General features: G+C 39.0%; 1 protein-coding gene across 1 annotated transcript in view; it reads right to left on the bottom strand.

The window, feature by feature from the left end:
* Positions 1-14,023: 14,023 nt before the first annotated feature.
* MUSK (muscle associated receptor tyrosine kinase) overlaps positions 14,024-20,113 on the bottom strand; it is an 87,676-nt gene continuing 81,586 nt past the window's right edge. Inside the window, exons 11-14 of the mRNA XM_064490389.1 lie at positions 18,968-19,169; positions 18,273-18,464; positions 16,752-16,900; positions 14,024-15,064 (exon numbers count right to left, since the gene is read on the bottom strand). Of these exons, the coding sequence (XP_064346459.1) occupies positions 14,382-15,064; positions 16,752-16,900; positions 18,273-18,464; positions 18,968-19,169 (1,226 nt within the window). The 3' untranslated portion in view covers positions 14,024-14,381. The remainder of the gene's footprint in view (positions 15,065-16,751; positions 16,901-18,272; positions 18,465-18,967; positions 19,170-20,113) is intronic.

Below are 20,113 nucleotides of genomic sequence, written 5' to 3'. Positions count from 1 at the left end.
AGTTATGGTTTACTAAACTTTAACTGGGACACTTCCCCTTTTGCATTTCCAGCACATAGAGGCACAGACCTCCAGAAATACTTTTTTTTTTTTTTTTTTTTTAATCAGAGCTACGGGAAAATGTCTCAATTTCTTCTTAAATGCTGAAAACCCAGATCACATCAAGGACAGAAATGAGGGACACGCAGTGGTTTGTAAATAGTAAAGAGGGTAGGAGATTGTCTCCCTGCTTCTTCTTCTCCTCCCTCTTTCCCCGGCTCTTCTCTGCATTTGTGACACTTGGAGGTCTCCAAAAGCCTGGGAGAATGCACATCTCCCATGACTAGTAATCAATGGAAGCTTTCTCATGGGGAAGAAGACTTACTAATGGGATAAATCTGTGCTGTTAGTGTTGCGTGGAGAAAAGGTTGAGTGGGCACGTTCCATCTCCTTCCTTTTGTAGCCACCTAGGGTTGACTTTGGAGAGTTTCTTCTTTCCTCTGAAGTTCAGCTGCTGCTTCAACACTGAAGGATACTGGATCCTGGACCAACTTAAAAGATTGTTTGTACTACTGGGATTTGTGTCATATCTACTAGCAGTGTGAAGGGAGGCATTCAACATAAAAGGCTAATGTGTCGTGATTCTTTAATAAGATTGCATCCATAAAAATAAACCTGATAATACGAATGTTTCCAAATGGCAAGTTTAGGAAGTCAGGAAACTCAGGCTTTGAAATCAAGATAGTGATTCCAGCATACCCTTTCATCTTTCAACTCCTTCTCCGCTTCCAGATTTTGATTGAGTCAATCGAAAAAAAGAAATCCAGTGAGATTTATGCACTGTGTTAGCCATGCGAAGTAGGGAAGGGTGTCATCTACAAGTCAGAAACTGGGATTTTTTGCAAGATGGGAGTAGGTGAATCTGGATTAACGATCCATGAGTGAAGACTGGAAGGCACACGGAAAAGACCTCCATCTAGCGGAATTCTCAGAATGGCAGAACTGAAGACCACAGTGGCACAGCAGAGGCTTTAAAAGCTCCACTCAGATCTTTCCCAGGCTCAGAAACCCACCCCCCAGCTGCTACACCAACACCGTTCTCTAGACGACTGCCCTCTGATGACAGGGAGCGTAAGTCTTACATGGTGATGCCTGAGAGGAAACCTGCCACCACTCCCCTGCTCGCCCTGGGGCGACTTCCAGCTCAAAGCTGACCAAAGCACAGACGTAACAATGCCGCTGCCTTTGCCTCGGGGTAGGACAGCTTCTGAGGTTGAGCTCCCAGTGAGGTCAAGCTGAGTCACACTTCAGCTGAAACCACCCCCTTTGCCCAGCTCCTTTGCTGTCTGATTCTGTTTCCCTCTCCCCTGAAGAATTTCTCCCCTGAGGACACTTCCTCAGTAAATCCCTGGCACCAGAATCCTCATCTTACCCATGATTCTTAGGGAACCTGACCTGAAACAGCGACCTAGGTGTGGTCCAAGAAAGCACTCTCTACGGATGGGATTCTAGAGTTGCATCACTCACTGACGGCAATTAGGACCCCATCAGTGGGAGCAGGTGTCATAGAGACAGCCCTTGGAACGCGGTAGCAGTGCATTTGTAATACATTTATTTGTGGTCAGCAGGTGGGAAGGAAATAGACTAGTTTGTGCAGTGACTCTGCCTTCATTGCACTCATTGCTATTTAAAATGATCTTTGTTTTCATGTTTATTGTTTGTTTTCCACTAGAGGGGAAACAACCACATTCAAGACTTGTCCATTGTGTTCACTCATGTTTCCCCAGCACCTACAACAGTGCCCGGCATTTAGTAGCTAATCAGTGACTATTGGTCAAATGAATGAATAAACAATTAATGGAGGGGTTGGAGGAAGGAGTGACTGAAAAGAAGATTTGTTACTAGGTTTGATGGTCAGAATATTTACTGATATGGCCCAGGCACTGAGAACAGAAAGATCACTATCCACAGGGCCTGAATTTCCCCATTTGCCAGCGGATACCAGTTTAGTTAGTAGATCTGGGGAAATAGTCTCAAGGATTTAGCCAAGAAGAATGGTTTCCACATCTACTGCGGCCTTCTTTTGTTTCCTGTGTTCTGTTTTCTGTCAGCATGCCTCCATCTGCTTTCTATCTTCCAGAAATTTATCACAATATATAGTCCACTGAGACCCCAGGTGGTGAGGTGAGCACATGTGTTCTCTCTCCCATCTTGGACTGGAAGCCCATCCAAACATTGAAAATCCCACAACAGTTCCACTTAATATCATTATTAATATGGTAGGGCCTCAGTCTGCCATTTTATTTGTTGCTTTCTGTTTGTTTCCTCCATTTTTTCTTTGTTCTTTTTTCCTCCCTTTCTGTGGGTTTCTTGAACATTTTTTAGAATTCGCTTCTGGTTTACCAGCAGTGTTTTTAAGTATATCTCTTTGTATAGTTTGGTGAGTGGTTGCTCCAGATAATCCACTGTATGTACATGTGTAACCTGTCATAATCTGTTGGTGCTGACAGTCTACCAGTTAAAATGAAGTGGAGAAACCTCGCCTCCCTTCACATCCTTCTAGCCTCCCTGGTTTATAATATAATTGCCTTAAATGCTCCCTCTACACACATGTAGGACCCCGTGGGGATAAGAGTCTTAGCTCCTGACTTCACTCAGACTTTTCTGACCCATTCCTGTAGGGTTTGAACCCCGTGTTATGGACAGGTAGGTGCGAGAGTCTAGGCCCATGTTCAGCCTTTGGTGACCTGGGTGAAAACAAACTGTCTTTCCTGTGGTATCTGGCTGGAGTAGAGCAATTATTTCAAAGCTTTCTGTCTTGCTAGGCTGCCCTTCTTCCAGGCTAATGAGAGCAGGCTTTAGTTACAGGTGTTTAAGGGTATATGTCCTTTGGTGTTTCTGGGTTTTCAGCCTGTTCAGCTCCAAATCTGATATATTTGAGGACAAAGGAAAATCTAGGAAACTCACCACCATGTTTATTCTTCCTTCCTAACTGATCAGCCTTCTTCTCTCTACCTTTCACAGCTTCTTCTTATTGAAGTATAGTTGATTTACGATGATTCAGATGTACAGCAAAGTGATTCAGATATATATGTATATATCCCTATATATATATACCTATATATGTATATGTGTGTGTGTGTGTATGTGTATATATATATATATACACACAAAAAGAATATATATATATATATATATATATATATATATATATATATTCTTTTTCAGATTCTTTTCCATTGTAGGTTATTACAAGATATTGAATATAGTTCCCTGGGCTATACAGTAGGTCCTTGTTGTTTATCTGTTTTATATATAGTAGTGTGTATATGATAATCCTCACTTCCCAGGTTATCCCTACCCCTCTTTCCTCTTTGGTAACCATGAGTTTCTTTGCGGTGTCTGTGAGTCCATTTCTATTTTGTAAATAAGTTTATTTGTGTCATTTTTTTAGACTTCACAAATAAGTGATATTATATGATATTTGTCTTTCTCTGACTTATTTCACTTAGTATGATAATCTCTAGGTCCATCCATGTTGCTGTAAATGGCATTATTCCATTCTTTTTTATGGCTGAGTAGTATTCCATTGTGTATATATATATACCACATCTTCTTTATCCATTCATCTGTCAATGGACATTTAGGTTGCTTCCATGTCTTGGCTATTGCAAACAGTACTGCTATGAATATTTGGGTGCATGTATCTTTTTGAATTAGAGTTTTTGTCTCTTCCAGATATATGCCCAGGAGTGGGATTGCTGGATCATAGGGTGCTCTATTTTTAGTTTTTTAAGGAACCTCCATACTATTTTCCATGGTAGCTGCACCAATTTACATTGCCATCTATAGTGTGGAAGTGTTCCCTCACAGTCTTATGTTTGTTTTATACTGCATGTTCAGGGTTTTAGTTATATTTAGCAGTCAGAATAGGGAAAAGCAAATCTACTCCATCTTTCTGGAAGCAGATGTCTGCTGTATAGATTTGTATAACCTCTGGAGGCTGACTCACATGAATGTATTATTTATTAAAAATAGTTAAGTAAAAATTAAAGAATGCAATGGAAACTACTGAAAGCAGACTGGATCTTTAGATAAGAGATGTAATGAATTAGAAAAGCAGATTAAGACATTTATCCAATCCCAGAGGAAAACAATATGAAATTAATATGATGAGAGTAAAAATAATGAGTGTAAATAGCAGTTCTGGTGCATGTGTTCTAATAGGGGTTCCAAAAAATTAGAACTGACAGATGAAGGACAGTCAGTAGGACAGAAACAGTAGCATGCACAATTCACAAAATGACCCCAAAAAGTTGATTAAAATATGTGAAAAAAAGTCCACAATGTCTCCAGGAATTAAAAAAAAAAATCAAACTAAGGCAATGAGATAAAGTGTCTCCCTTAAAATTTGATGACATTCTAAGGTAGCCAGGATAAGAAATGGTTAATTTCACACATTGCTGTTGGTTGTATAAATTATTGCAAGATTTCTGGAGGGCAATTTTGCAACATACATTGAAATTCCTAAAAATGTGTATTGAGTCTGACCCAATTATGTCAGCTCTATTACTGTATTCTTAGGAAATAGTCAAAAGATGTGTGCAGTGATTTAGCTGTAGCTCATGACAGCTATAGATTTAGCAATTATTCATGGCAGCTTCCTGTGTATTAGCAAAAATTAGACACAATTATATTAGCAAAACTCTTGATAGTATTTGCTGTTTACCAGTGTTTCCTAAGCATTGCCCACATAGTAACCCATTTAATCCTTCCAACAACCTATGAACTAGGTCCTACTATTATTCTCATTTTATAGATGAGGAAAATGGAAGCATCGAGGGCTTAAGTCAACTGTTGGGATCTGAGTCAGTGCCTGAATCCACGCCTTCCAACACTCCATCTGCTGTCTGTCTAGAGAACACTTATGTAACATGTGTATAATGGTTCATTATATAGCCATTAAAATTTTGTTGTTCATATTTAAAATATAAAAATATGTTCCAAATGTTTTGTTAATGGATAACTGCCAGGTTACTGAATAATACAAGGTGATCTTGAGGGGAAAAAAAAATCTAACTGTAGATTTTGAAAATGGAGAGTCTAAGTGTAAAAGAGTCATGTCAAAGGTTGAATGGTCCTTCCTTTAGAGCTGTGATGTCTTAGTCATCTTGTTGCCTATGCTGTAGATACAGCGATTTACCTAGTCATGACAAGTCTGGGGCAAGAACTAGAGAAATTCACATTTACTGCAACAAGAGGACTTTCAGAAGAAAAACTGGGTTTTCTCCAAATTTTTAAACACTTGGATGAGTAGAGGCAGACTTCCTTCCCAAACTGTCTTGTGTTTAAAAATTTAAAACTATGACTTCATAAAAGCTTTGCAAAAGCGATCTCATAATTAAAAATTGGGTTGGTCAGACATAGGAACTGATAAAGAAGTTTTCCCTGAAAAATTAAAAGGCTTATTATTAAAACTTATCTTAAACATTATGACTCCTCAGGCATTTCCTGGTCTTTTTTTTTTTTTGCCTCCTTAGAAATGGAATTTACTTGTGGTTCTCTGCTCTCTCAACACATTCCCTCTTCATTTATTTATTTACCCTGCATCGCCTGTCACTTCTGAGGGTACTTTGGCAAACAGACTGAAATCAGGATGGTTCTTTTTTCAGGTTACCATGAGCAAAATGACCCTAGCAGAGTGATGTGGACAGAATGCTCCTGAGATCATTCTTCTCTCCTGAGAAGGTGATCTCTGTGTAGGAAGGTGACTTACATGAGTGGAGAGAAAATGAATGAGTATATGACACTCACTCGACGTCCTTAAGATCCTTAAATATAATACACCCCAATAATTTTAAAAACCAAAATAGCAAAAGTGGAGTTGACAAGAAATCATATGTTTAGTCCATCCTTGAGTAAAGCATCAACTGAAATGAGAAGGAACATTGTACAAACCATGATGGTGGAACATTGCTAAAAGAGGAAGTCAGAAAGCAGTGTCATGCCAACACTTCTAATTTTAATCACAGCTCTAAATGGTTAAGAACACACCCAGAAAATGACAGTGTGTATCTCAGTTTGGTGTTTTTTGTGGGTAGCATCTCTCTGACATAACTTTAGATAGTGCAGGTGGCTTCCCTTCTGATGGGCACAATTCTAAATGTGGCGTAGACTTTCCAGAGGCTGTGGTTTGAAAGGAGAGTCATGATGGCTACTTGCAGAATTACAAGTACGATGACGAAGCGTGTAAGAAAAAATATCCCTTGTGAATCTCTTAGAAGTTTTTAATGAAGAGGGATTCAGTAGGGAAGACACGTAACAGTTGAGAAGTCAAGTAATTATTTCTCTCCACCTTTATTTTGCTTTATACTCGGATGACATCATCTTTTAGAAGGCAAGGCAAACATCTAGACACATACATATCTTTGTTCATAAGAAATGCACTGGTAAAGACTTTTTAAAAAATCAGACCCTCACGCCTGTGAGTCTTCCCTGCTGATGGAATTTCTGACTACATCATGACGATGTGATGACTCACAGGACCAAAAGCCACTGAGTGAGTGATGCTGTTTCTGTGGTGATCAGGACCCAAGTGAGGTTTCTGCGTGCCTATATCTTGATGCCTGTGTTACTTAAATAGACCTCAACCAAGTCAAAGAGTGGCGACCTGAAATATACTTGCTATAAAGATTTAAATCCACAAGGACAGGACAGATCTCCCCAGAGAAAGAAAGACTTAGGTTAAAGTAGTGATTGGAGCAGAGCCCCAAGTTCTCCTCTCCCTAATTGTTCTAGAAGTACACACAGACTGTGTTCAAAAGGACTCAGGTACATCAGCGCCACAAATCAGGGTGGGTAACAGCTCCATGCAAAAAACTGAATTTCCGAGGCTGTAATAGAAATGGGAGAGGGTACTGAAAGCTATTAAAAGGGACACAATCTGCCCTCTTGAGAAAAAGTACCAAGTCTGCAACGGCACCCAGACCCGAAGGGTGCTCTCATTTTGGAAAGGCTCTGCGACCTGTCCCTGACATAAGAGGCGACATCAAGCTGTGAAGCACTTTTCAGCTTGGCTCGCAGATCAAGCACAGAAAGAGAGCCGTGGGGTGGAGAACTCGAAGCTCTCATTTATAATAGGTCTATAATGGATTGTTAGAAATATGAGTATGAATCTGGGGAGAGAGGTTTGAGCTACAGATAGACATTTTGGCACATCGGTGAACGAGATGGCCAGATGCGATCTCTAAGGGAGACTACAGGTAAAAGAAAAATGTTGCCCAAGGATGGAGCTGCGGCTTGTTCCAGTCTTAAGGGGCTAAGAGAAGAAGGCAGGAGAGAAAGCATTGACAAGGAAGATTGAGGAGGAGTGAGCAGGTAATTCTTATTTCAACTATTCTAGAGACTTCTTCATCCAAATGGTAGACTGACTGAACCCTTTCCTTTCCTTTCCTCCCAAGATTTCATTGAGTGACAGTAAATATATACAAATAAGAATAAATCTTATGTACATGCCAAAACCAATCTCAGTGGCATCACTCTGACAACTATTTGGAAAGCAGAAGGCATCTAATGTTCTTACTCATGAATAACACGGGAAACAGGACACTAAAGCCTGCAGTATGCACACGCCAGCTGTCAGGGGAGGTGGGAAGTGATTTCACGCGAATAAAGACTCCAGGCTCTGAGTCAGCAGATGCAGAGGGCAGGGATGGGCTGTGGGTTGTCAATCAGGGTGGTCAACGCGAGGCTTGTATGGAAAACAGGTGGACTGAGAGCTGTAGCCCCACGAAAGTCAGAATAGATGGGACGATTTGCCAGGGAAAGGGATTTGCTGTGAGTGTTGAATTCAGGGAGGGAGGCAGAGCAGAGCAGGGGGTGAGTCCTAAATTCTCACAGGGGATGGAAGGGGTGTGGGAATAACAGGTCTCTCCTGGAGTGAAATACCAAAGCATCACATCCTCAGAGTGGAGTCTTATTGCTTGGGCAATTGTGGCAGTTTTGACTGAGTCTGCCTGTGCCCTCCTCACAAACCACTAGGTATCTAGACCCTACAGGTCGCCATCCCATTAAAGAGACGCCCTGCTGCATAAACGTTCCAACGAAACTGCAAAAGACTACACTCCTGCTGCCAATGCGAATCACAACCACCCTTCATTTGCAATTATGTATGTAAAATCAACCCTCACCAGACATTGGTGGAAAAAAAAGCATGAGGAGGAGGCAAAAGAAAGAGGACAAAAAACATAATGCAAGGAACAGAACATGAACATTCTACGATATTTTAAATATTTCATCCACAAAATAGAGGAAATAAAAGAAATTAATGGGTATTAAAATATATTATCAAATTAAAAGAACTGGATACCATTCTTTGTTAGGCAGGGCATAAATATTTCCATCATCACACTATTGTGGACACTGTTTCTTTTTTTCATGCTTAGAATCAACCCAGAGTCAACACTCAAATCTATAACTTGTTGAAGAACAAAATGCAAACGTTACAGATCCTGACAGCCTAGGAACAGCTGTACAGCATAGAAACAGGTGACAAAACATAGAGGGGAGGGGAAGCCTGGTGAAAGAAATATGGGAGCTTTCATTGTATCTTAGATACTCCAGAATCAATGGCGATACTTGAGGTGTATTTTTAAAAGTTGTAATGATAAACACTGTAACTGATAATAAGAAGTTAACCAACTCAGGAAACCGAGAGGGGGTTGAGGAAAAGTGCTCTAAATGGTCCACCTTTTATGAAGGGAGATATTACATACCTTTTTTAATTGCTCAATTAAAAAAGTGATGTAAGTAGATTTGTTAGAATTACAGCAGTAATCGTCGGAACGGAGACCAGAAATGGGTCAAGTGGTTTGTACTTAGGTTGAGACTAAAGATGATCTGGAAGAGAGGACCTTTTGCTTTTTTATTTGTACCCTTCCTAGGAATGTTTAGATCATGTGTATGTATTGTTTTTTCTTTTTTTAGGTTTGTCCTTTTTTTTTTTTTTAAGTTGAAGCATAGTCAGTTACAATGTGTCAATTTCTAGTACATAGCATAATGTCCCAGTCATACATATACATGCTTACTACGTTACAATTATTTTTAAAAAACTAATCAAGATGACAAAGGAAGAAACGCCTAAGATTTTGAAGCTATCATAATGCTGATACCAAATTCTCACAGAGAAGAAAATTATAAGCTTTTAATTTCAAGAAATTATAAGTATTTATGCAAGTAAATGTTAATATAACAGATCTGGCAGTAAATTAAAAAATTGATGTGACATGCAAAGAGAGTTGATTCCCAGAACATAAAGATATTTCAACATTAGGAAATCAATTCATACATTTCTACCTATTAACAGATTAATTAAGGAAAAACCATAATCATCTCAATAGACTGAAAATTCAAGATTCTCTTCTGATGAATAAAATCTTACAAGAAAAGACAAACAGAGGTATACATTTTAAATATGATAAAGGTGGTTGAAACATGTTCAGCAAAATTTAACTCCTTAATATATAAAGTATTTTTATAAAGCAACAAGAAAAAGATAAACCCAATAGAAAAGTAACAGAAAGCAAATCATAGAGCAAATCATTTGTCCTCAAAACATTGAAGAAAAATGTTCAACTTTATCTTATTTAAAGAAATGGAAGCATAAGCTCCAAAGTACAAATTTAAACTATTATCCTGGCAGTGATTAAAATGTTAATGCTCAGCACGAGGGAGTTTGAAAGAAAAGGGCTCTCTCATCTAGCTGGAAGGTGATACATTGATAAAATAATTCAGGAAGGTAATCTGTCAACATATGAAAAACGTTAAAAGTGTATATACCCTTTGATCTAGAAATTCCATTTCTAGGAGTTATGTATAAAGAAATCACTTGAGATAGATGCTCACAAAATTTAGCAACAAGATAATCAAAATACTGTATTTTATAATGAAAACTAGAAATAAGCCAAATGTCAACAACAGAATAATAGTCCAACACTGTAACTCCACATAATAGAATATTGTTCAAACATCAAGAGTGGAGTCGCACATGATTACTTGTTGATATTGGAGATGTTTATGAGACATTCAGTGATAAAAACAAAGCTTTAAATAATGTAACAGTATGATCTTTGCATTTAAAATGATCACCTGTCTCCCTGTCTATCATCTATTTGCCTGCCTGCCTACCTACCGACCTACCTACCTGCATATCTGAAAAAGGCTGTAACAACATTTATCATGATGTTAATGTGAGTTACCACTGGCTGGTGTTTTTTTCATGTTCTTTATTATTGTACACTATATGTCATTATTATATACTACTGCTTATGTTTTCTTTTCAAAAAGTAAACAAGTATTATTTTGTAATAAAAATGTAAATGCTATTTTAAAGTAAAAATATGTATATATTTTCTCTTTTGTGTCAAGTATGACAAAGGCTTAATAGTTTAAAAATAGAATGACTTTACCAAATCAGTTAGAAAATGAACTACACAATAGAAAAGTGAACTATAGATGAATCCCAAAATAAAAACTATAAACGACTTACGAATTAGAAAATTCAACTCACCAATAATATAAAAAAAAATCAAAATGAGATCACCTTTTACTACAACCAAATAGGCAAAGTCTTCTTAAAAACAGAGAATTAATTCTCTTTGTATGACAGCAAATGTTTAGAGCTATGACATCTCTGGTACAATGCAGAGATGGGAACAGTGTTTGTAGAAAACATGACAACATATCACAAAAGCTTGATTTTAATCTATTTGGCCTGGACATTCCCTTTCTCAGAAATTTCCATAAAGCAGTAATTATGGGCATATGCAAATGAGGATAACCATTCTAGTACTGTTGGTATTGCTGGTAATGGTGAAAACTGGAAAAAAAAAAGACTTCAAAGATAAGTTAACTAAATTACGGTATATCCATAAAATGGAATATTATTCAGAAATTAAATTGGACTTTTAGAAGAGCAGTTAATGACATAGCACAGGTTTATAATATCCTGCAAAGTGAGAAGAGTAGATTTTTCTACACCATCACGATATCAGGGAACGTGTGCTTTTGATGCCACGTGCGGTCCCTGGAACACTTGTCATGTTGGATATTCAACCACTTAGCATCACTTGTTGGCGCCTCACCGATGCCTGTCCCGACACTTGGCAACAATGGTACCGGGAGTGTTTGTCACTCGATTTCTCTTTTTGAATGTATACAATGATTTTTAAATGGGAAAACTACTTACAAAAGGAAAACAATACTGGTAAATAATGGGTCCATATTCCCGAGATACAGAACCTTGGGATGAATACTAAGGAAGTAAGACTGATCTTAACATAACTTGAAAATGCCTCTAGAGCTAATGAAAAAACAGACATGCCATCTATTGGACTTTCTGATTAAACGCACAGTGCTAAAATTCTGCCAGGAAACAAAAAGACTTGGATAGGAAATTGGTGGTATGAGGGACATAGCCTGTGCTTTGAAACTACATGCAAATTACAAACCACCTCCACGTAATCATCAAGATTCAGTTGTTCCCTCTCTAATCATCTGAAGCACCTCAATATGGTGATAGAGAGTTCAGTCTCTTTGGTCATAACCTAGGCTCTGCTGCTCTGTGTGCTCGGGCCAGTTACACACCCTCTCTGTGCCTATTTCCTCACCTAAAAAAAAAAAAATAGGCATAATGACAGTACTGACGTCACAAGGATGGTGTGTGCTTTAAATTAACATATTCAATTAAAAATATATTTAGAGGTCTTAGAATGCACATGATAAGCGTTCAACAAATACTAGCTGATGGTGCTGCCTTACTACGACTCTTACTATAGTGGGGTTTCTAGTTGTTTTAGTTTTCAGTTCCTTTAGGTATTTAATAAAATTGGATGCTTTGTATAATAGTTACTTGCTTTCTCACTTACTCATCCACTCACTGAATTTACCTATATTTTTATGATTTTTTTTTTTTTGGCTTTGAGATCTTGAACACCAGAGCTTAAGGAGGCTGTAGGAGGCATGAGGAAGAGACAGGAAAGTAAGGGCGGTTGTTTAGCACTGGGGAGGGAAGCAGAGCAGGACTCTAAGTGGCATTCGATACAAACAGGGCTATGGAGATCCTGTCCTGAGGGGCGACATGGCACCTCCTGCACTCAGCCCACGGCAGCGACTCCAAGGAACTCTGTCCTGATCTTGCTTCTCTGTGGAGTGGCTTTTCTGATTGGCCTGACTTCCATGTCTTTCTTTTATAACGAAGTCAGCTGAGGAAGTCTTTGAACTTTGCAGAGTGTAGATGACACACACACGTGTCGTGTCATGGATATCTTAGGAAGGTTCCAGCCTTGCTGGTGGCCCTCTCCAAATTTTCTGCTTTGCTAGCCTCTTGGCCTTCTGTCTCTGACTCACGCTGCAACCTCCTTCCTCATCTAGTAGCCCTTTGGATGACTGTCTTAATTTTGGATTTACCATCATGACTTTAACCTAAAGCACCTCTCACGGTCTCAGTCCTAACTTCTGCCTTCCTAATAAATCAGAAAACTCTTAGAAGTCAGGATTGTGAGGGAGCCCATCCTCACATTGTCATGGCCTATGGAATCTGCTCTGGCTAGAAATGGGAGGAAGATGAGATAGTAGACAGTGGTAGAATTTGAGCAGTGGGCAGTCGAGTGAAGGGGAAGTGGTGAGAGCAGGAGTTTAGAAAGTGAAACTGACAAGAGTTTTCATGGGTGAAGGAGAGGCAAAAGTCTGGGTTTTTGTCTTGGTTGCCTGGGGTGACTATGAACAAGAAGTTTCAGGTTTTCCAGGGAAGATGACAAAGTTGCAGCATGCAGGTGAATTTGGAGATTTCAAGGAGAGACTTCCAGCAGACAGTTGAAAATCTTTCAAGAATTTAGAAAGTAAATTTAGGCATTTCTCCAATGCCCTCCCTACCAATGCGTTTAGAATTAATGCAAGCTGGTATACACTGCTATTCTCTCTCCCCTGTTTATTTGCTTTTCAGGAGAATTTGGGTTCATACTGTATCAGGAATAAACTCTGATCGTTGCTATTGGCCTCAGATAAAGATACATTGTGAGGGCTCCACCGAGAAATCGTGTGCACCAAGAATCTGAGTTCTAGAGATTGTTTTTGTTTTGTTTTGCGTTAAGAATTGTAAGATGTAACGAGATAGGTTAATAGCCCTGCAGGAAGTTGGTAAGCAACCCTATATTAATTCTACTGCCTATCGAGTTGGTTTCTAGAAGGAAAAAAAAAATCACAATGCACAAAATCATCAGGTTTGAAATAAGTCAGAATCACAAGAGCATCTTGTGAAATCCCATATTATAAACCATGGTTTAAGAGATTTAATAAACTGTGGCAATAAAATTAATGACTGATGACTTTGAAATATATGGCTTCAAAAACAAGTACAGGAGAAAATGGCAATACTTTGTAAAAGGTATAAATATATCAGTCCACAATGTTATCTGGAAAGTTATTATTTCCGCCAGGGTGTTTGTTGTGTTAAGTAAAAGGGGAAAAAACAGCTCAATAGCCAAAAAAGAATAGAAAGTCCTGAAAAGAGGCAGAAATAAAGATGAGAGCAAAGAAAAAGGTACCCATAAAATCTTCAAAGAGAAAGGTAAATTAATTAGCCACAAAAGAGTTTTGTTTTTTTTTTTCAGACAAAACTGCAGGAATAAAGTAAGCTGATTAAATTCATGACAGGTGCACCCAGAGGAAAAGCTTCTAAAATTGAGGCACAGAGGCAGGAAAAGGGAACAGTAAGAAGACAGCCTTGCTGATTTGTCATTTTATTCCTTGGAAACCCCTTATCGATAAAATAAACTACAAGTCGGTAGAACACAAGCAAATATAAAAGGATGCATGAAACGCAAGACAGAAATTCAATTAAAAAAACCAACACCAGTCTTTAGGTGGAGAGAAAAATAAATGGTTTTTCCTTCTTTTTAGTCTTCTGTACCTGAGCTAAAACTTCTTACGGGAAGACACGCTACGTTCCTAATGGACAGGAATTAACGCTATTAAAAATGAAGCTCTCCATTGTATTTCATACTAAAATTTAATACAGCCGAGTCTTACTCTGCTGCCAGTGAATCCAGGAACGGAACGGGACGGTGCTCCCTGGACAAAATGTAATGCAAACTTTCCCCACGAGGAAGAGTAGTTATGTTGTGTAGCACATTTCCTCGCCTACCTTTCCCATCACCCACTTTGCATCTACCACGTGGGTTCTGCGGTATCTTTTTTTTTTTTTTTCTTTCTGAGAACCAACAGCGTGGTACCCACGTGTGCTGCTCTTCTTCGCTATCAGGGTCTCCCCGGGCCTCTGGCGTGGGACTCTCGGGCTCACAGAGTCTGAGAGGAGGCTGCAGATTCCGCCGGGCACACCCTCGCCCTTAGACACCCACCCCTCCCTCTGCCCTCTCACACATGCGTTCCAGAATTCGGTGGATGCTGGTGAAACTGGGTCTGTCCGTGGGCAGCTTGCTCCAACACAGGCGCATGAGGTTGTACAGTTCCAGGGGGCAGTCCTCGGGGCAGGAGAGGATGTTGCCGTCCCGCACGTAGTAAATGACCTCCTCGTGGGCCATCCCGTAGTAGGGCTGCAGGCCGTAGGAGAAGATCTCCCACAGGACCACCCCGTAGGCCCAGACGTCGGACTCCGTGGTGTAGCGGTTGTAGAAGATGGACTCGGGCGGCATCCAGCGGATGGGGATGGCGTCGTTCTCGTTGGCTTTGTAGTAGTCCGCCGAGTAGATGTTCCTCGACAGGCCGAAGTCGGCGATCTTCACCACCATGTTCTCACCCACCAGGCAGTTCCTGGTGGCTAAATCCCGGTGGACGAACTTGCGCTCCGACAGGTAGGCCATGCCAGCTGCCACCTGCCTGGCGATGCACAGCTGCTCGGCGCAGGACAGGGGCGGCGGCCCGGGGCTGGAGGCCGGCCCCGCGGTGGCCGGGTCGCCGGGGCTGAGGCTGCGCCCGGTGGGCGGGGCCATGCTGCGCAGGAACTCGTTGAGGTCACCGTAGGCCATGTACTCGAAGAGCAGGCACATGGGCTTCCCCACCGCGCACACGCCTGCAACCGAAACAACGCCCCCTGTTAGAGGATGGGTTCCTCAAGTGACACATTGGAAAGAAGAGTGCAAAGGCAGATGACCGGATCAGAGAGTGTGGGCCCTGGTTTTCTGTCCACAGCATCGTAGTCAAACTCTGACCCCATTTCTTTCTCTCTCTCTCTCTTTTTTTTTTTTTTTTTTTTTTGCGGGGGGAGGTAATTAGGTTTATTTACTATATATACATATATATATGTTATCAAACTAATTCTTCAGCTACACAACAGATAACTTAAATGAGCAAGTTGATAAAGGCTTATGAAACTATCAACAGTAATGACCAGATTATTTTCAGTGTGAGTTTAAAATGATCCGGGGCACTGAGTTTTCTGGGTTCGTTCTTTCATACCATACACTTAAAGTATCCACACAGACATTCCCCATTTGAACATGAAATTATTATATTTTAAAAACATTTTATGTATTTATTTTTTAATTTATTTAATTTAAAAAAATTTTTGGAGGGGAGGTACTTAGGTTTGTTTGTTTTTAATGGCAGTACTGGGGATTGAACCTAGGATCTCATGTGTACCAAGCACGCACTCTACCAATTGAGCTGTACCCTTCCCCCACTTTTCTCCCCCATTTCTTTGTGTAAACATCTCCTATTTATCTTTTAAGAGCCAACTTATTTGTGACTCCTCCCACGGTGCCCCAGCACCTGACCCTTCCACGTCCAGATTTTCCTTGCATCACCCTTAACATAGTACCGATCAGCTTGTTATAATGCTCCATTTATTTGAGGTTCGTCCCCAACATTTTAGCACTTTGAAAACAGAGATCATGTCTTAAGTCTTCTTTAAATTCCACACACCTACCACGTGTCTGGCAGAGCACATACTCCATAAATATTTGGTGAGCGGATTTATGAATGGAAGTTTGCTTTGAGTATGTAATGCAATTGCTCTGTGTTTCTGCTTGCTTTCTGAAGAATGGTAATAAGAAGGCTGTTGTATGCACTTTGGAAGGGATGACAAAAACAATCCAAGATCTTAGATGTGGTATTCAGCTTAGTGTAGTAAAACATTTAGGTAAATTTTATAACGTTCATCCCAGAGAGGAAAAAAATGTTAATATAAATAGAGACTTAGATTTAGTGCCAAGTGGGCTTTTGTTAATCTTAAAATCTTGCTGTCTTTGAGAGGGAAACTGGACAACTTGAAATATTAGATCAGAAGGTCACAATTTCACATCAGCATAAAAATAGATTATTAACCCAATTTTTTTAGGCAAAAATTAGAAGTCTCTTTCATAAAGGAAGAGAAATAAGAATACTATCGTCTTGGCTTGTTTATTTGGATGTTAGTTTTTAATTCCAGGGACTTTAGCAATCAGTGTACTTATATATACTATATAAATTAAATTTAAAAATAAAAATAAATTAAAATTAAAAATTAATAAAAGAAAATGAATAAAATGACCATACGTTTCTTTGAGAAATTTTAAAAACTCGATTTTTTGAACTCAGATAATTTAATGAAATGTTCTAGTCCCTGATACAGAAAACAGTCTATGGAGAGGAACAGAGACTTTTCCCTGATCAAGAAATGAAAGAAAAAAAAAAAACATAAAGGCAGCATAAAGGCAAAAAAAAACTTGGCAAGCCTCTGTTTTCCGAGGCAACACATTTCTCCCCTTCCATTTTCATACCTAAGAGTTTCACGATGTTAGGGTTATCAAATTCCGCCATGAGGGCTGCCTCCCTCTGAAAGTCGGCTTGCATATCTGCTGAGGCTTCTTCTTTGAGCATCTTCACGGCCACCATAGTGAAAGGTTCGTAGGGAAGTAAGCCGGGAGCCCTAAGAGATACATTTATTTAGGAAGAAATCAGAGATCATCAGTGTTACACGTAGTCATTATATACATTATAACTATATGTATACATTATAACTATCCCCATTCATACACATCCCTCTGCTCATGCAGCTTTCCCTGAGCCACAGAGCCAAAGAAAGATGCCAGTGGCAGATCATACTTAAAATTCCTTGACTCCACTTAATAAAAATCACTGGCGTTCTTTTCAACATAGATTAAGTTTGAAAAATGCATTATTTATAAATTGCGGGAATTCCAAAGTGCCCAGAGCCAACAGGATTATCATTACCATCCTAACCTCTTAATCTCTTGCTAGAATCTAAATTCCTTGAAGGCAGGGATCATGACTTACTCTTTTCTATATCCCCTAAGAACCTAAAATGGTGCCTTGCGTACTTTTGGTTCTCAGTTAATATTTGTAACATTTTCATTCATCATGTAACCTCCATAGCACGGCCACTATGAGTGCAGGTAAGGCTGTGTCCTGCCCAAGAGCCCCAGATCTGAGTGATAGTTGGTAATTAAAACCATGTCCACATTCTGTGGTGCAGCTGTGTGTCTGCAGAGCCACATCTGTGCAGAGAGGGGATTTTATTTCAGTCCACACAAAGACACGAAATGGGCTATCACTGGCTTTAATACATTCTCCTTTCTTTTTTTTTTAAATTTTCTTTTTTTATTTATACAAATCTTTTCAGTTTTATTGTACATCTATAAAATGGGGATAATAAAATCTATATCCAGGGTTGTGAGACCTGAATATAATAATACAAGTATGTTATAAAGCACTCTTTAAATGTACTACAAATATAATATACTTAACACTCATACTCTTTTCATAAGCTCATTGTTTTCTGATGTTTTTGCATTATTTTTTCCTTTTTCTGTTTTGCCATTCCATGAACAACTATTTAATATCTACAAATTTCGGACTCTGAGTTCCTAAACGGAAACACTGGTTCAGAATAAATTTTACATGAAGTGGAGATGATAGCAATTAAAAATGGAAGAGAATTCTGGACATACTTACTAAAAGCCGTGCAAGAAATTATGATTTAAAATGTATGCCAAATTCTCTTCTGAAAAGGAAATATAATTGAAACTTTGCTAATTGCTTTTAATTTGAACACTTTATAAAGATTCTTTCCATATACGCAACCCTATTTTCCAGCAGAAAGGGGAAATGACTAAGATTCAAAGTACAGAACTCTGTACAAATAAGGCTAATGATGTGAAAAATGAACTAATTTGATAATAATTATTATACATATTCATAGACTTCAAAGTTATAGTCTGGTAACTTTTCAGACACAACATATTTCAATAGTTAGAGTGTTTTTACACCGGCAAATTTACCTTGCTTGAAAGACCCTTCCAAATGCTCCCTCTCCAATATCTCTCACATACTCAATGTTGTTCCTGGGATATTCCAGGCTGAGCAATTTGGGGTTCAAAAGGAGTGGCATCCTCTGGTACATGGGATTGGGGTGAAGTCTGTCTAGCAGGAGCTCCGAAGGAAGCGTGGTGAGGGTTACTGCCGCTGATTCTCTGCAGGTGAGACAAGTATGATCAGGAATGACCCGAGGACCAGGTGAGAGCTTGGGCTTAGGTTCTAGAGAGACATGGTGTTGAGGAGGACACAGAACACATTACACTAAGTTCACCAAGGATCTTTCCGTTTTAGAGCAATGAAGAATTTGGTTTGGTTTGGAGTCTAAAGACTCATTTTTTTCAGGAATGTTGTTGCTATCCAATCTGGCAGTGGCAGTGGGGCAGCGAGGGCTTACATGGAGCAGAAAAAGATGTTCGCTTCCAAACTGTGGTTTAGATTCTAACGGCTGTGAAAATCTAACCTTAGGAGATATGCTCCAATGCCAAAACTCATTGACATTTGTACAGATCATGGTGGGGTTGCTTAATTTTAAAGCAAGGGAGTGGATGTCATAAGGAGACTGGCAGTGTTAAATACATCCCTCCTTCCATCCCCAGTTTTGATCTTAAATACGTCAAGGTTTTAAAATATTACGACACGCAATTAACTAGATTCTCACCTTTTCTTATTTTTCCATTGTTTTCGTCTTCGGCAGCAATAAAGAGTAGTTATGGTGAGCAGCACAAATATTGCAAAGCTGGACATGATGGAGATGATTACAGTCATGGAGTATGTAGGGGACACAGAGAAGGAGGAAGAGGAGGAGGAATCCACACTTGGGAAGTCCACACTCGGCTTTGAGGACGTCATGGGTGGGAATGCTGTAAGTAAACAACAATTCTTTTCATTTATTCTTCAAGTGGTAAGAGGCAGTTCTTGTATTCAAGTCAGTAAACTAAATTTAATTTGAAGACTATGTTTTTATGTATCAGGTTCTCCCTATATAGGTCCTCCCTATAAGGTCCAATTGTAAGAATCCAGTGAGGTCCAGTTGTAAGAAAATGTAGCTTATAGAATTCACAGAGTTTTAAAGATGAGACTCAGAAAAAGAAATAATTTTTCCAAGACAAGTGCGTATCCTGGACTAGTGTTCTTTACTCTCATCATATTGTTTATGACCTGATGACGATCATGGAAATTATTGAATTATTAAGTAAAATATGTTAATGGAATTATACTTGAAGGCAGGATTGTCTAAAACTGAGCTTTTATACACATTTATGGTTGATTTACAAACAATAAAAATAATGGAAGAAGATGAGAAATGAAAATATTAGGATACAGATGAGTGGAAGTTAATTCATCCAACAATTGAACTGTCAAACTCCTATTAAAAAGGTAAATGCAATATACGAAGAAATTAAAATCTGCATTACTGCTGGAAACCAAAAGATGCCCTACTCATCACTATCAAGTGCAAAGTCCATGGTATATCCATTAAAATAACATCATTAATTATATTTAAGTCCTTTTGGTTGATTGTATAAAGACAAAAACATGGATAGAGAATATTTTAATAATACAATCAACAAGAATATCTTAATAGTGAAGAATGAGCTTTGTACCCTAAACAGAGAATAAACCCAATTTTCAAGTATTTGTGGGATACTGGCTGACATGACCTTTTTCATCAGGCCACAAAGGTGAATCTCAGCAAATTTCGAAAGCAGAAATCATGCAGATCTATTCTTTGATCAAAATGCAATGAATAGTAGATTAAGTAAAGTCCAATAGGACATCTAAAAAAAAAGAAAAAAAATTAATA

The sequence above is a fragment of the Camelus dromedarius genome, chromosome 10 (assembly GCF_036321535.1).
Source record: "Camelus dromedarius isolate mCamDro1 chromosome 10, mCamDro1.pat, whole genome shotgun sequence".
NCBI classification, from domain to species: Eukaryota; Metazoa; Chordata; class Mammalia; order Artiodactyla; family Camelidae; genus Camelus; species Camelus dromedarius.
Note: the sequence above shows the minus strand (reverse complement) of the source record. Positions and strands in the feature narration are given on the sequence as shown.